Here is a 16,945-nt window from a genome sequence, read left to right as displayed (position 1 = left end):
AGCAAAATAAATCCTGCCAAAATAAAGCAACCCCAAAATGTCAGCATATGTTCAAATGACATCAACCCGAAAAAGAAAGAAGTAAAGAATAATAAATTGGTGGGTTATTTGTGTATTACAATCAAACCACCAATGCGGACTTTCCGTGGATAACATATGCTGACCAATTTAACATAATCTACTTTAATATAAAAACTATAGTTCGATTATGGAGTATATATCCTTTTCACCCTCGCAATGCGGACTCGGTTTTCTCCACAATGCCAAACGAAGCCTTTAGCAGATTTGGTAATACCTTTCATGAGACTCCTTCACGCGAAGTGAGTGAGGTATTGAAATAGCACAAGACTAAGTAATTAAAACATACCAAGCTTTCTAATTCAAGCGATAGTTTTACCTTTGCATCATTCTTTGCCATATGTTCTGCTTGTGCTAATTGAAGAGAATGATGTAGATGAATCTGAGATAAATAATTAACTGACGAGTTACGTAACTATAAATTACAATAGACACACTTACAAGTTAATATATTATTAATCCATTACAATAGTAAACTTAATTATACGTACCTACTGGAATTGCTGGCAACCAACTTTGTGTGCATAAGAGAGCTTCAACCATGTCAGTCCCCAATGATGTGCGTTTATCACATAGCACTCTACCCCCAGTACTGAATGCTGATTCTGAAGGAACCGAAGTAACTGGAATACTCAAAATATCTCGCGCCATCCTTGACAAAGTGGGATACTTGGGAGCGTTAATCCTCCACCAATCCAATACACTTGCACCCTGGAGTGGAAATACAGATTCCTCCAAGTAAAGTTCCAACTCAGATTTTGTTTGTATACCAACAATAACTTCTTGCAGATACCAATTTTCCATTCTTCTAGCTTTCTTTCTAACCACACTTTCTGCACTAGTCGATTGTGTACTAGCACAACCACTTGAACTCATGGACACCTGACTTGTCGAGAGCGAATCATATGTCGTAAAAATATGAACTAAGGCATCTTTAATCTTTTTTGTCTGCGACTTGGCCGAAGTTTCATCGTAAATATCTGCAAAGTAGTACTCTATAAATCTAATCTTGAACTCTGGATTCAACACAGCAGCCACTCCCAATATCAAACTGCAATCAGACCAGTATTTACTAAATTTCTCCATCATCTTGCCTGCCATAACTTGCACACTAAATATAGGACTGTCTTGCCATTCTAAAATGCTCAAGTGAATCTCACAAACCTCAGAGAAATAAATGTCTGCAGTTGGATACTTTTTACCTAAAGTAGACATTCAGAAACATGCATGATTACTCACTTAATTATATCAAACAATAAACCAATTACAAAAGAATTGAAAAAAGGAATTGCTTATTAAATTATATACCTGAAAGAGTATTTGTTGAATCAGCAAACACTTTCAAGCAATTGCAAATAACTCTTGCCATATCCCATTCTTCTCTCGAAGGATTCACCTTAAAATCATCATCTCGTTGGTCTAAACGCATGAAAGCTTCTTGGTACTCGAGTGCAGTTTCAAGCATTTCTTGTGTTGAATTCCACCTAGTCTTGCAATCAAGAGAAATAGACTTTTCTGTTGTTACTTTGACTTGATTAATTGCAGCCTGCCATTTCGTCTTTCTTTGAGGTGTAAGCCTAACATACTTGCAACACTCTCGAATATTTTTCAAAGTATTTCCTAATACTTCTAGACCATCTTTAACAATAAGGTTGATGATATGGGCTGTACAACGTATATGAAAATAATCCCCACCCGATATCAACAAACTATCTCGATTGAGAGTCCCCTTCAAGCTTGCAATCAATGTATCATTAGATGAGGCATTGTCCAGAGTAATAGCAAACAATTTTTTATCAATGTTCCAATCAAGTAAACAGCTCATCATTACTTTAGCCAATTCTTCTCCTGTATGACCACAATGAAGCTTCAGAAAGTTTAAAATCTTTGACCTCAAAACCCAATCATTGTCAATAAAATGACAAGTTACACACATATATGAATCTTTTGTATTTTCAGATGTCCACAAGTCGGTTGTCAAACTGATTCGGCTGGGAAGCGTCTCTAATAGACGATATAGTTCAACCTTTTCCTCTTTAAAAAGTTCGGTAATATCAGACCTTAGTGTATTGCGCTTATGAAGGTCAAAAAGAGGTTGAAGGTTTTGCACAAACTCCCTAAAATAAAGATGATCCACCATACGAAAAGCATATTCATGTTTCACAACCATCTTGGGCCGACGGATCCGCACGACTCCTCGCTTGAGTAAATTTGTGATTCTTGATAGAAGCGGTTCCATCTTCTCTCTTGAGTGGTACAAGTTGTTCTTGACCGACCACGGCTTCACCCTACGAGAGCATCTTTTCAAGTGTGACATCAAGTGACTAGTTCCATTAGCACTTTTCCCATCAAAATTCTCTTTGCAATGCATACAAATGGCTCTATCCACTCCTTTCTCATCTTTTTTTCTTGTCAAATTCTTTCCACACAATAGACCTCAACTTCCTAGCAGGCACAACTTTACAAATTTGAGTGTTTTCATCTTTCCCATCATCAATCACAATAGTATTACTTTTAGCAATGAGAACTAACACTTTCGGCGATGGAGTAGACATAATATGTTTTATAAGCAACGCAATGGAAAAATAAAAAACACAAATGCAATAAATATTTGAGTGAGAGAGGAGAATGTTTGAGTTGTTAAAAATTAAGCAAGTAAAACTAAATGGGTATATACCTTGTTTGAGGAGAGAAAAGTCGTACTGGAAGAAATTATAGCAGGTTGAGAGAAAATCATGGCTTTGTTTGTCTTGGAAGAAATTGTAGCAGAATGGAAGAGAAATTGTAGTAAAATCTTGTAAGAAATTGAAGAGAGAAAATCATGGCTTTGTTGAGTGAGAGAGTGAGAGAGGAGAGGGGGATGTGAAACAATCGATCTAAATTCTCACTAAATGATTGGATCTTAGCCGTAGATATTTTTCATCAGTGGATCTCAGCCACATATTTTGTTTTAACTTATACCAAACTAATTACAGATATTACTACAATACCACTATCGGTTCGGGTTAATATTGGTTCGGTGGAAGCAAATACCGAAACCAAACCGATAGCTTATCGGAACTGAAAAATGGATCCATTACCGAACCGAACCCGAAATATCAAATCCGAACCCATTTTTTATCGGTTTGGTTCGGATCGGTTATCGGGTTATCGAAACCCATTGACAGCCCTAGTGGTGTCGACATCCAGAACCAAAATCTTAGTAAATGGTCAAAATGATGAAGGAATGGCTTCAGAAGTTCTCAATCTCGAGGAAACAAGGGATCAAGCAAGGGTAAGGCTCGACACCTATCATAGGCAGCTCAGAAAAGCTTTCAACAAGAAAGTAAGAGAAAGGCATTTTCAAGAAGGTGATTTTGTATTGAAAATGGTCACTCAAGCTACTAAAGAAAAAGGGGCTGGTAAATTAGCAGCAAGCTAGGATGGGCCTTACATCATTCACAAGGTCGGAATCAATGGAGCTTACTACTTAAAAACGGCTGAAGATGTAATATTACCAAAACCTCAAAATGTAAGCAATTTAAAAGCATTTTATCAATAAAGACTATTTCAAGTATCATAATGTGTTTTTTTTAATCAAGGTTATACATTCAATAAAGATATTGTCATTCTCAAAATCAATATTTGTACAAATATAGCAGATCTTTGTATCTTTAGAATTATATGATTGATAACAGGTCAAAAAAAAATCCTAGTGATCTGTAGATCCTCATCTCGATACTAGGTCAAACAAAATCCTGGTGATTTGTAGATCATCATCTCGATACTAGGTCAAACAAAATCCTAGTGATCTGTAGATCCTCATCTCGATACCAGGTCAAACAAAATCCTGTTCTTGGCAGCAATGCGAGTTCAAGTTAAAAAAATCTAGTTCTTAGCAGCAATGTCAAGTTAAGGTAAAAAAATACAGTTCTTGGCAGCAATGTCAAGTTCGGGTAAAAAAATCCTGTTCTTGGCAACAATGCGAGTTCAGGTAAAAAAATCCAGTTCTTGGCAGCAATGTCAAGTTCGGGTCAAATTGTTTTTGGCAACAATGTGAGTTCAGGTAAAAAAATCCATCTCTGGGCAGCGATGCGAACTTAGGTAAATATCGTGATGATAGAAAGTATGAAATATGTGGTATCGGGTGATCGATACCAGGTTACAGAATAAGGTGCAAATAAGGTATGTCTTTATAAGTGGTATTTTTAATGCGATATAGATGTCAATATCGAATGTCAACGGTAGCTTTTTAATTATAGATACAATGTCGAAGGTCGCAGCATGTATTAATGATTAAGGATGCCAGTGGACGAGATAGTGCGATAATATTTCATTAAAAGGGAAAAAAGCGTAGGCCAAACAACCTATTACAAATTGAAATAAAAACTAAAAATATAGAAAATAAGGCTAATCATCATCTTCATCGTCATTATCATCCTCTTCTTCTTCTTCATCTTCATCATCACCATCTTCACCATCATCCTCATCATCACAGGTGGTGGAAAACCCATCGCCATCTTTAACATAATCATAGCAGTATGGGTCTCTCAACCATTCGCCATCATATTCTTCTTCGTCTTCTTCATTTTCTTTTTCTTCTTCTGATTCTTCTTCTATTTTTTTCTCATTATCGAAGTAATCTGTAGTAGGACAGTCAGACCAGTAGGGAGGCCGTCGGGCATAACCATAAAAATGGCTAAGATAATAAGGAAGAAGGAGATGAGAGACATGGTTTTTAGTCAGTAAAACTAATGAGGATTGATCAGTAGGGAAATTGTAAGAGATGATTCAAAATCAGATGTTTAAAGGGTTTTTATAGTAGTAAAAGTTTATACAAACGAGAAAATTTAATGGTGATTAGCAAGAAAACGAGGAATATTAATGGCAGGTGAGCATGAAAATGAGGAACATTAATGAAAAAGTAACTCTTTTTGTTGTTTGTCGCGGGACGGTTTAAAGTTTGAATAGTAATTAAATAAGGGTTAATGACATGGTTTAATTTAACGGATGTTGATTTATGAGCCAGTTGGTCAGAGTTATTGTTTGTCAAATATAAATATTTATTTGTTATATCTAAGCATGGAAAAGGGTGCAAAGGTAAAGAAAAAATCCTGGTGATCTATAGATTATCATCTCGATACCAGGTCAGAAAATTATGATTCAAAAGCAAAGGTATATATGGAGACATATTGATGTTATTTTTAAGTATTGATACTGCTTTTGGTTGGAGTGGTATCGAAACTCGATTGTAATTTTCAAAATATATGCTAAGTATCGATACTGCTTTTGGTTGGAGTGGTATTGAAACTCAATTGTACTTTTCAAAATATCTATTAAGTATCGATACTGCTTTTGGTTGGAGTGGTATCGAAACTCGATTGTAATTTTCAAAATATATGCTAAGTATCGATACTGCTTTTGGTTGGAGTGGTATCGAAACTCGATTGTAATTTTCAAAATATATACTAAGTATCGATATTGCTTTTGGTTGGAGTGGTATCGAAACTCGATTATAATTTTCAAAATATATGCTAAGTATCGATACTACTTTTGGTTAGAGTGGTATCGAAACTCGATTGTAATTTTCAAAATATATGCTAACTATCGATACTGCTTTTGGTTGGAGTGGAATCGAAAATCGATTGTAATTTTCAAAATATATATTAAGTATCGATACTGTTTTTAGTTGGAGTGGTATCGAAACTTAATTGTAAATTTTAAAATATGTACTAAGTATCAATATTGTCTTTGGTTGGAGTGATATCGAAACTCAAAGATGATTTTAAAAAATATTTACTAAGTATTGATGCTGGTGTTTGGTTAGGAATGGTATCAAAAAGTTATATTTTTTTTCTTTTTCATAGTTGGTAAATATCAGATATATTGCATACATAATGAGATTATAGCAAGCAAAAAGATATATTTGCATAAATTCAAAAGGAGTTTAAAGAGATCTAGAGAGATAGTTAGATCATTGTATCAATTTTACAATCAAGAGATATCAGAAAAATAAGACTAGAGCTGGGAGGAGTTCTTGGTAAGCTTTGCATCAAGACATTTGGTTTCAAAAAGGGTGTTGAGGGCAGTCCGCACTTCGACTCCCTCCAAACAGTTGGGTGTACTGATGAACGAGTCTGGATTGAAAGGTGGGGTACTCATTGCTGTATCGACAGCTTCAATAGTAGGGGTAGCAGAGTCCACAACATATTTTTCTAGATCAAGGGCAGCAATGTTGGAAGGCATCTTGCTCTCCTCATCAGAATCAAGATTGTATTTAGCGATAACATCAGTAGGGAGATAGGGTCTGAAACTCCCCATCGTTGTAACACAATACTTCATCTGTTGGTTAGTTGTAGCCAAATCAAGCTTAGCTTTTTGAACTTCTGCCTCAAGACTAGCTGTCTTTGTCTCGAGATCAGCTGTTTTTTGTTTTCTCTCGCTTGAGGCTCGCTACATTTGTCTCATAAGATTCCTTTAATTTCGAGATCAACTCGGTATTATCATCAACAAATTTCTTCAGCATCTCGGCGTTAGCAGAAGTGAGTTGGGAGCAAGTGAAAGCATGTTTTTTCTTTTCTTCATCCAAAGAATGTTGTATTATCTCTTTCTCTTGTTTCAGCTTGTCATTATCTTCCCAGAGAAGGTGCAAGGTCCTCAGATCATGCTCAAACTTGCCAACAGCAGCAACTTTAACCTGAAATGAAGATATGATTCATGGATACATTATACATCATGAGAAAACTGGGATGAGAGTATGACCAAAGTTGTTTCCTCACCTTTTCAAGGGAGGAGCACAATATTTGAAAATGTTCGGTTGTGCAAATTTCAGCCATTGCTGATCTATCTTGAAGGAGTATAGTATTCATGACAAGAGCTTCTCCGAGTCTAGGTGTCGGAAAATCAGAGAATAAAGAAGCAGATTTAAGAACTTTTTGTTTATTTTGAAGGACGAAATCAGCAACAAATACTTCAGAATGAGAAGAGGAGCTTGAAGCTGTGGGTGGAACAGTGGGTTTGTGAGTAGCTGGTATAGTTAATGATTTGGCAGGCACAGGGACAGCTGTTTCAGTGGTGGTAGTTTTTGCAGCTTTCGGTATCCTCGAGGTTGGTGGTGCATCAATGGAACCAAGTTCTTTTTTTTTTCTTTGGTGAAGACCGGTATTGACAGGTTGTTCTTGAGAAAGGGGAGGAGCCTGGGAGGAGCTACCAATTGTTGTTTTTGCAAAACACTTTTCGTGTGTTTCATTGATTTGTCTTGAACATGAGGAATGCGAGAGCCCATATCTGTGTACAATAAGCAGTAGTGATCAAATACATCTTGCAAAAGTGGATAATTATAGAAATCGGGAATCTCTTGTTTGATTTCGGGAAAAAGATCTTCAGTCATTTTAAAACCATTTAGCATATAATTAAAATAACATCGAGGAGTGTTAGCAGGCAATTCAGTGGAATCAAAAGTTTTTCTTAATATTTTTTCAGATGAACAAGGTTGTAAGGGACATGGAATAGTTTTGCATGACATAATAGATTGGGGAGGTAAAGGATCTTGACCTCGAAGGACGATACTTTTTAGGAAATAGAGAGGACCAACATAATTATCGATATCTAGAAGATCGATATTCAATTTTGGATTGCCATATTTATCAACACCAGTTCGAGCAGTGATTTCTTTATTGGTGCCTTTTAAAAGCTCCATTACTCTAGTGGATTCTCCAAGACTTCTCATCGAGACTGGTCTTGGTACTAAAACAAAGTCACAATGATAGACCGGTCAGATAGCAGGTTCGAGATAGAGGGTTGAAATATGGGTTCAAGGGATGGGGTGTCGTAAAATAATGTAACTCTAATGTTAAAGACATGATGTGCCAAGGATGGAACAGCGATAGAAGCAGATGACTCCCATTGCCTAGATATAATGATAGGATATAATGGCCATCTGAAATCACTATCTAGATTTATCTTTATGATGCCTGTGTGGTTGGTTCATTTTTTGGGATAAAAATAGCCACTAGGCTCCGATATACCATTTTTATTCTTTTCCATACGTTCGACAAAGGTATAATGTTTTTGAATGTCGATAAGAAGGATTCTTTGGGATCTCCATACATCGGATGCAAGGTGAGAATTATAGTAATTACAAATGTGCAGTAGTCTCCAAAAATTGGTTGTGCCTTGGCTAGGAGAGATGGTCAGATGGTTCAGTACCTCTCGATTGAGGTCAGATAAGGGAAGGCGCAAACCAGCAGCTATTTGCCCAACAATAATAATGGTTGTTTGAGGATCGCCACTTTGGCATCTAGTTCCTTTCATACTTCCAGCGTAATGTCGAAGGTGGACAGTGTCTAGTATCTGGTAGGCAGCTTTAACTATGTCTAAGTTGGGTCTTTTTAGAAAACAAGGATTCAAACCACTACTCCATATACTATCGTCGTCCATAACTTTGCGCTCAGACTCCGAGCTCACAGTCTCAAAAGGATGGCATCCTAAGCCATCAGCCAAATACATGGGACACACCACTCTGGTTCGTCAGTCTCAGTTCTTTGTGATGACGAAGCCGAGGAAGATGAGCTGATTCGAGTTGCAGATTCAATACTTTCGTTCGACATGTCGGTATCACTAGAAACAATAAACTTTTTATTAGAATTATATCCTTTATATGAGCTACTATCACTATATTTAGTATAATTGTATAATATATTATTTATTAAACACGTATCGAGGTCTCTAGATGATAATGTCGGGATTCGAGGTGAAGAACTGTGTCTCAAACACATACATTCTTGACGTCAAAGCCAGGATTGTTTCAAGAGGGTGCGTATAAAGTTAACACAAGTTTTTCTCCTAGGCATACTGTCAAAAATTATAATTCAAGGTATAATTAGTATAGAGATACACAGATAATATGTGAGTACTCAAAGCCTAAGCCTTAAGTATAATAATTTGGAAAGAGAAACAGGCGAAATTATTCAGCATATTTAAAGACAACGATAAAGTTTGGTTAGTATGTAGCTTATTAAGTTACTCTTTTTACTAACCTGATAAATGTACAGAAAGATTTGGTGGCGATGACAGCAAATACAGCCAAGATTAAGCTTTCCAGGTGATGTTAATGGTGGTGGGGTTTGGGTTTTCTCTCAAGTTTTTTCGCAAATAAGTGAAGAGAGAGAAAGCAAAATAAAGCTTTTATAATTTTGATGTAACTGGTCTGTTTCCAGCTGTAACCGCTTTGATTTTTTTAATTTTGAAATTGGTAAATTTGTTTTGGTTCTCGAAACATTCAAATTTTTCGTGGTCAAAATTTGAAAGTTTCAAGAGGGGTGATGTCATGGGCAAATATCATCACCCGATATTTCAGCCCAAATATTGTGATTAATAAGAAATATCGATGATTTGCCGATATTTTAGACTATAGTTTGTATGTTCGCGAGAAAAGCGGAAAAGGAGGAAGAAGAAGAGAAGGGACACGCGGTAGGAAATGATTGGGCGAAGCTACCATTGCAGCACTATATAAAGACTGGAAAAAGGAAGAAAGATTCATTCCAAATTCATTAGAGAAAAACCAACAAAACCAGAGCAAAGAGAGAGAGAAAGAGAGAAACTTGTAACCACTGTTACTAATCAATAAAGATAAATTTCAACTTGATCTTTGTTCCTGATTCTTGTTTAATTCTTGATTGTTGATTTTTGAGAAACTTCTTTGCAAACTACAACGTGCATGTTGGAATACACTTCAAGCAAGGATTTTGTTCCACTCTTAAAGTCTAGAACTTTTGAGTTTCTTCATTGGAATTACTACACTAGGGAACTCATGAGAAGGATTTTCTTGGTGATTATTCGACTACACTATGGTGTTACTTGGAATTCAAATCACTAAAGCTTTCAAAATTTGATTTTCTTAATTCGAAGGAGATAAAGAGAAAGAAAGGTGGAGAGTTAAATCTACTCATGTTAAACTATTTTCATAATTAAGAAGTCTAAATCATGTTGTCTTTAACTTGTTTTGGGTTCATAGAAAAACCCAAAACACGTTGAGACGTCGATCCCTAACAACACGAACCTCTCTCTAAGCCCATCTTGTTAACATAAGAGATTGAACTAATATTCATCTCTGAACTACTTTTTCAATCCCTGGTACTATTCTACACCAACCGCTCAAATTTTAGAACCTGGATGCACCAATGGGTCACGCGCGCGACTAGCCTTAGTGTCACTTGGGTTGCGCACACAACCTTATCTAGAGCTCCAGGCTCTAATCTTGGACAATCACTGTCATTTTGTGACATGATGTTAAATATAACCTAAGTCATAAGCAATGATCAGTTCTCCTCAATCGGAGTTTGATCTTCACATGAGTGTCATTAACCCTCCACCAGGGAAGGTTTTAGCTCCTGATCATTAAAATTAAAATATAAACAATTTTAGAGCTAGAGGTACGGTGTCCGTGCTTTGGAACTTCTCACTGTTTTTGAACGTTTGAGACTAGATACGACACGACATAAAAATCAGTTGGATGGGAAGAATCTTCATCCAAAGCGAAAGGAACAACATGCGAAAGGGGTGTCTATCCACTCTTATACATGTCACTGCAATGAACCAGACACCTATAATCTAGCTGAATCAATAGAAAATGTGAGCTACAGATTCCGTGCTTATTTGACAGAAGGGGCAATTAAACCCTCCTTCCATACCTATAGTCAACATAACTTCACTAGTTGGCAATCCTCCCATATCAATCTTCCATGGGAAGTGTTGCCCTCCAGTTGCCAAATTTGCTTTCCAAATTGGAATGATGAGCTCCCCACTCCCAGTTTTCTTTGGATAGCAACTTGTATGCAAATTTTACAGTATACAACCCTTTACGATGGCATTTCCTGGCAAATTTGTCATATTGTATAGAAGGTCTAATGAGAGTTGCCACAATGATATGAACAATAGGTTTAGGGAATAGTATAGATATTCTAGGAAAATTGCATTCCGACTATTCTTATTTGCATTTAAAATCCTTTTGACTTTGGTATTTCTAAAAGAATGAGGATTAAAAATATGATCCCTCACAAGAACAGGCTTATTGTTCAGATTGATCCATGGATCATTACATAAAGATGTATGTTTTCCATTGTTAATACTCCAGATCAGCTAAGGCTTGATAATTAAGCTCATATGTACTACCAATTCCTTTCCAAAAGTAATAAGTATGTTGAAGTATGATCCCATTATTTCCACCCCTCCCCTTTCGCAACCATTTGTGATCAATGGCTTTGAAAGTTCTAGCCCAGAGAGAGGTGTTATTTGTGAGTGAAGACAATATAGTGCACTTACCTTTTGTTGAAACAAATCAATAAACTTGGCAACGGAAGCGGAATCAGAATCGGAATCGATCAACGATACGTCTCTTGTTGTCGTTGCCAGAATTACTAGAATAATGGCTATATTTTCACACCAATAAAACCCTATTGAGCTTGCCAATTATTAATGGAGAGAAGAGAGTGAGAATGGGAATATTTGTTATATTCTAGGTTGGGTTTACTCTTCCCTTTTCTTATAAGGAGAGAGTGATACATACGTATCCAAAGTGATACTTATCTCAATCTCAACAAATAGAGTTTTGCTTTACTTAGTGATACATACATATCCAAAGTGATACTTATCTCAATCTTAACAAGTAGAGTTTTGTTTTACTTGGAGACTTGAGGGCTTTATCCAATTTGGATGTATGCAAATAGCCCATGTCTTACAGTGAGCATTCTTCGAAATCATCAATATAAATTAAATCACTCTCATTGTCTCTTCTCCTTTTCTCTTACTTGGTTTTTAACTTCCCATTGTTTGTTTGAAGGTGGATTGACACCCTTATTCTCCTATATTACATGACATATTATTAGAGGGTAATATATTTGCATGTAGTACATGTTACGATTTGGTGCATTAGGGTTAGCTTCTTTTTTCATTACAAATTTTAATGCACATCAGTGGGATCTAGTAAAGCATAAACTTCAAAGAAGTTGGGATATGATGTAGTGCAGCCAAAACTTCAAAGAAAGTGGGAAGAAGTGCAATTCCAAGAAGTAATTGAGATGGCTGCTGTTAGAATTTTATTTTGTGGTTCTGTGTTAAGTATTTAAAGGATGCAGGTTTTATGAAGGGTGATGAATGACTTATATGTTGGTATATGCATGTAGCTAACATATGTTGGTATGTGATTAAATCTAAATTTGGTTAAGGTTTTCTATGAATGAAAGTATGTCATATACCATTTCATTTTTTTGCAGCATGTGTAACTAAAATTATTTGCGAAGCCTATACCAAACTACATGTTGCAGTCCAAATCTAAAATGCACAACAAATTCACCTGAAATGCACACAATATACACTACAGCCCAGATTAAGCGAGATTGTACGCCTGATTCATACAAAATTCAACTAAACGTACACAACATAGCATTCACCATAGTTTTCTTCTATTTCATAACCAATTTCACATTTAACATTCATTTTAGCTTACAAGAACTTTGGAAACACAACAACTCCTATCAACTAATCCAATTCAGTGAACTGACGTGACTGAGAAACTCATTTAAATTTCTCTTCCTCAATTCCGTACCGGCAAAGTAAAGTATCAGCAGATAAAAACGAAATTCCACGGTAATTTGAACTCTGGTCGAAAATAAATATTAATAAATTATTAATTATCTGGTCTAGATCACTCCAAAAAAAAGACACGACTTGGTGGTAACAAGTTTGTAAGTCAGTTTAAGAGTTTAAAGTTTTAAACTACCAGTTCCTACCTACAGTAACAAGATAACAATTATCATCGTCATCTCGTTTTGTGCGTAGACCTTTTTTCGTGTTTTATGGTGGCTAAATAGAGCGATCCATGTTGTTTCCTTCCAGATTAAGGGCTTGATATTATTTATATTGCAGATTCCTCCTTTCTTCTAAGGTGCGTATTCCGTTTAATACTTAAATAAATGTTAAGTAAACAAATTTTAACTAGTTTGAAGTTTGAACTACTTATATACACTTTTTTACATACTGGGTCTGTTTGATTATCAAGTGTGGGTAAAAGCTAATTTGGTATGCTAGTTTTAAGAGTATTTTTTTTTTATTGCTTGATAATAGGTGGTGGGTACTGAAGATCTGCCTTTTTTTATCTGTAATAAAGGATAGAGTGAAATGGATCCAACAGCTGAAGAGCAATTGGATTATGGCGAAGAAGAGTATAGTCAAAAATTGCAGTATCAAGGTGGTGGTGGGGTAGCGATATCTGCGCTTGCTGAAGAAGAGGAGCTTTTAGGGGATGAGGATGAGTATGATGATCTTTATAATGATGTTAATGTCGGCGAGGGTTTCTTGCAGCAGCTGCATCGGTCCGAGACAGTCCCGTTGGGTGCTGCTGGTGGTGGTATGGTAAATGGGGTGGAATCACAAGCTCAGAAAACGGAAGTAGAGCATGGTACTGTACCGGGGGTGAGCATTGTTCCAGGAAAGGATTTGGTGGGAGGACGTGCACGAGTCCCTGAGCATAGTAACAAGGGAGTGGAAGAAGGGCCTGGTGGTTACCAAGATGGGGGTTCACAGAGAGTTAGGTTGGCACAAATGAGTCATGATGCACATGTGGGAAGTGATGCAGGACTTCAAGTAGCAGCACCAGTGCCTCCTAAAATTGGGGTTGTTGATCCTAATTTGATGCCTGGAAATTATGTCTCGGGGTCGTCTTCGTTGCCAAATTCAGCCCATGACGGTCCAAGAGGCGCCCCACAACTGGCAGTTAATAGGATGGGCATTAATACTAATTATTCACCGGCTAATGAAAATTTGAACCGTCCAGTTGCAGAGAACAGCACCACCATGCTTTTTGTCGGAGAACTGCATTGGTGGACTACTGATGCAGAGCTCGAAGGTGTACTATCTCAGTATGGGAGGGTGAAAGAAATCAAGTTTTTCGATGAGAGAGCTAGTGGGAAGTCCAAAGGCTACTGCCAAGTTGAGTTTTTTGACCCAAATGCTGCAGCTTCATGTAAAGACGGCATGAATGGCCACCCTTTCAATGGACGACCTTGTGTGGTTGCTTTTGCTTCTCCGCAGACTCTGAAGCAGATGGGGGCTTCCTACATAAATAAAGCCCAAGCACAGGCTCAATCTCAGCCACAGGGAAGAAGACCGAATGATGGGGTAGGGAGAGGGACTGGAATGAATTATCAAGGTGGAGACACAGGGAGGAACTTTGGCAAGGTTGGTTGGGGTCGAGGTGGGCCAGGAATGGTCAGCAGAGGTCAAATGGCTGGTGGACCGATGAGGGGAAGAGGAGGTGGTATTGGACCAAGGAACATGGTTAACAATGGTGGGGTCGGAAGTGGTGCTGGTGGAGCAAATCCTTATGGTCAAGGCTTTGGAGGTCCCGGTATGGGTGGTCCTGCAGGAGGGATGATGCATCCTCAGAATATGATGAATGCAGGGTTCGATCCAACTTATATGGGCCGAGGAGGTGGTTATGGAGGATTCCCTGGCCCTGTTTTTCCTGGGATGATGCCTTCATATCCAACTGTAAATACTGTGGGACTTCCAGGCGTAGCACCTCATGTAAATCCAGCGTTCTTTGGCAGGGGAATGCCCGCAAACGGAATGGGAATAATGGGTAGCTCTGGGATGGATGGGCATAATCCAAATATGTGGACTGATACAAGCATGGGTGGATGGGGAGGAGAGGAGCAAGGACGCACGAGAGAGTCCAGTTATGGTGGTGATGATGGGGCTTCTGATTATGGTTATGGAGATGCAAGCCATGAAAGAGCAGGAAGGTCAAATGCTGCTCGAGGGAGAAGGAGAGGGATCTGAGCGTGACTGGTCTGGAAATTCGATAGGAGGCATCGTGGATGACAGAGAGCAAGAGTTTGACAGGCCTGATAAGGACCGCAGGTATAGGGAAGAAAAAGATGGGTACAGGGACCAACGCCAAAGAGAGCGTGAATGGGATAATGGGGATGACTGGGACAGGGGGCAGCCCTCTTCAAGAGCCCGGAGCAAATCAAGTATGATTCAAGAAGATGACCACAGGTCTAGGTCAAGGGATGTTGAGTATAGGAAGAGGCGTCGCTTGCCGTCAGAATGACAATCTTGTACCTCTCTGTTCATCCTTCTCTGATTCGGAGTATTCTGTCAGGCCTTGTAAAGACCATGTGCTTCACTTTCAAGGAGTGGGTTATCATTTAGTGGTAACAACTGCATCTGCACTGCTTTTCTAATACTTCTACCCTGACGCATAGGAGTGTGGATTCGGATATATAGAGTAAGTTCTTCACTTGTGTGGTAAAAGTGGGCAAAATATTACATATGCTCTTATGCATCCTATTGAACATCATTAGATGCAAAGATTGACACTTTAAGTATTTCTGTAGCAACTCCATGCGTCAGTGGGGAATTCGTTTTTGGTTTTGTTGTTTTTATTTGACATCAGTTTGAACTTTTGGTAGTACCTGTCTTCTTTTATCTGAGACAGTCAGACAAGTTGGGTTGCCTTGGCATGCTTAATACTCTACCTGTTGTTTATATCAATCTGTGCAATATGATTTTGTATCTGTTTATTAACATCAGTAATTTAAGTGTCTTTAGGCAAGAGATTTAAATTCAACGTAGATGCACAGACTTATAACTTGTTTGACACGTAATATTTATTGTTATGCTGTTATATTGATATGTTAAACCTGCTAGTTCTCTTTGTTGTTGTATCTTTTCATAGCTGTTTTCATTATTAGTGAGATACATATATTTGAGCCGAAGTTACCCTGAAAGATGTCATCAGTAGATTCGTTATTCTTCTTTACATTTAAATATAGTTTGTGCTCTGTGTTGTTTACCATGTCAAATTTGTAAAACAAACATCGACTATTTTTGTTGTTTACCATGTCAAAGTAGTGTAAAACATACGACTGTTTTTTGAAGCTTGTTCTGGTGGTATTGGAAAGTTGCTGGACAAGTTTCATCTATATTCCTGTCTAGGAAACACTAATCAGAGCTCCAAGTTATTTTAGTTATAATAATGTTTTTGTTGTTGTTGTTGTTGTTGTTATATTGTTATTGATTATTGACATTATGTTTCCAAAAGGGTAACTTTAAACAGGCAGAAAATTAAATAAAGATTTTGTGTGTGTGTTGCGTTATATTGAACATTGGACATTCTAGCTAGGTTGGCACCTCCACAGCCTAAGCTGTAACTAGCAACTAAGCGCCCTTAAGATGTAAAGTCTACATCTTAGGACTCACCCTGTTTGGGAAGATAAGCTTGTGGAAGGTACTCCCCCTCGGGACAGATTTAATTAATTAGGTTTCGTTCTGTACTTTCCACCCTAATTCGCTGTAGTCTTTAATTGCTTTTCACGATGTATCTGCGAATTTGATATTATGTATAAAATTATTTTGGTTATTTAATCTTTTAGTAAGAGGTGTTTAAGGTTTGATTATAGAACGTACACCAACCATTTACTAACAATGTTCTGTCTCCATTCCCCCATCTTTGAACAAAACGTCCATATCCATTAACATCTGTATGCATACCTTGTTATCTTTGATTTCCGATTAGCTTGGTCCATCTTTTGATTTTAAAGCCCCAGTCTGTGTAGTTTTTAGCGTCTTTTTTCCTTGGGTAGACACATTTTTCAACCAACAAGGACGGGTCTACGAGTACCCTCATGGTCGGCTAAGTAGAATCATCTGCAAGCTGAAAATGGAATACAACCTTATATGCTGTGATCAGTTCAATGCAGTCAACAATTATTCTAAACAACTTCAGTAGGCTTTGCACTTCATTAAACACAAAGGCAAGTATTGATGCTTTTGAATTAGTCAAGAAGGATTTCAACAAATAAAGTGATTGCTATGGTTCCCTTTA

The 16,945-nt window shown here is 37.5% G+C and overlaps 2 protein-coding genes across 2 annotated transcripts; one reads left to right on the top strand and one right to left on the bottom strand.

Moving 5' to 3' along the window:
* Positions 1-6,086: 6,086 nt before the first annotated feature.
* On the bottom strand, positions 6,087-7,756 carry LOC147493950 (uncharacterized). Its single transcript, XM_086567987.1, has 3 exons — positions 7,581-7,756; positions 6,837-7,344; positions 6,087-6,754 (listed from the first exon to the last, which is right to left on the bottom strand). The coding sequence occupies exons 1-3, from the start codon at positions 7,754-7,756 to the stop codon at positions 6,476-6,478; spliced, it is 963 nt and encodes a 320-aa protein (XP_086424113.1). The 3' UTR covers positions 6,087-6,475.
* A 5,008-nt stretch (positions 7,757-12,764) lies between these two features.
* LOC147493949 (RNA-binding (RRM/RBD/RNP motifs) family protein) lies at positions 12,765-15,532 on the top strand. The gene is given in 3 exon segments (XM_086565809.1): positions 12,765-13,000; positions 13,180-14,886; positions 14,888-15,532. Coding segments are annotated over 2 exon segments (1,935 nt in total). The 5' UTR covers positions 12,765-13,000; positions 13,180-13,233; the 3' UTR covers positions 15,170-15,532.
* Positions 15,533-16,945: the final 1,413 nt, after the last annotated feature.

This window comes from Coptis chinensis, chromosome 6, assembly GCF_015680905.1.
Source record: "Coptis chinensis isolate HL-2020 chromosome 6, ASM1568090v1, whole genome shotgun sequence".
NCBI classification, from domain to species: domain Eukaryota; kingdom Viridiplantae; phylum Streptophyta; class Magnoliopsida; order Ranunculales; family Ranunculaceae; genus Coptis; species Coptis chinensis.
This window is presented reverse-complemented; position numbering and strand designations above follow the sequence as displayed.

What these genes read in the sequence shown, in the direction of transcription:
- LOC147493950 (XM_086567987.1), bottom strand. Translation starts at nt 7,756, where the DNA reads ATGGAGCTTTTAAAAGGCACCAATAAAGAAATCACTGCTCGAACTGGT. An exon ending in TTACCTCCCCAATCTATTAT is followed by an intron (nt 7,345 to 7,580) that starts GTCATGCAAAAC and finishes TATTGTACACAG; the next exon opens with ATATGGGCTCTCGCATTCCT. An exon ending in TGTGCTCCTCCCTTGAAAAG is followed by an intron (nt 6,755 to 6,836) that starts GTGAGGAAACAA and finishes TCTTCATTTCAG; the next exon opens with GTTAAAGTTGCTGCTGTTGG.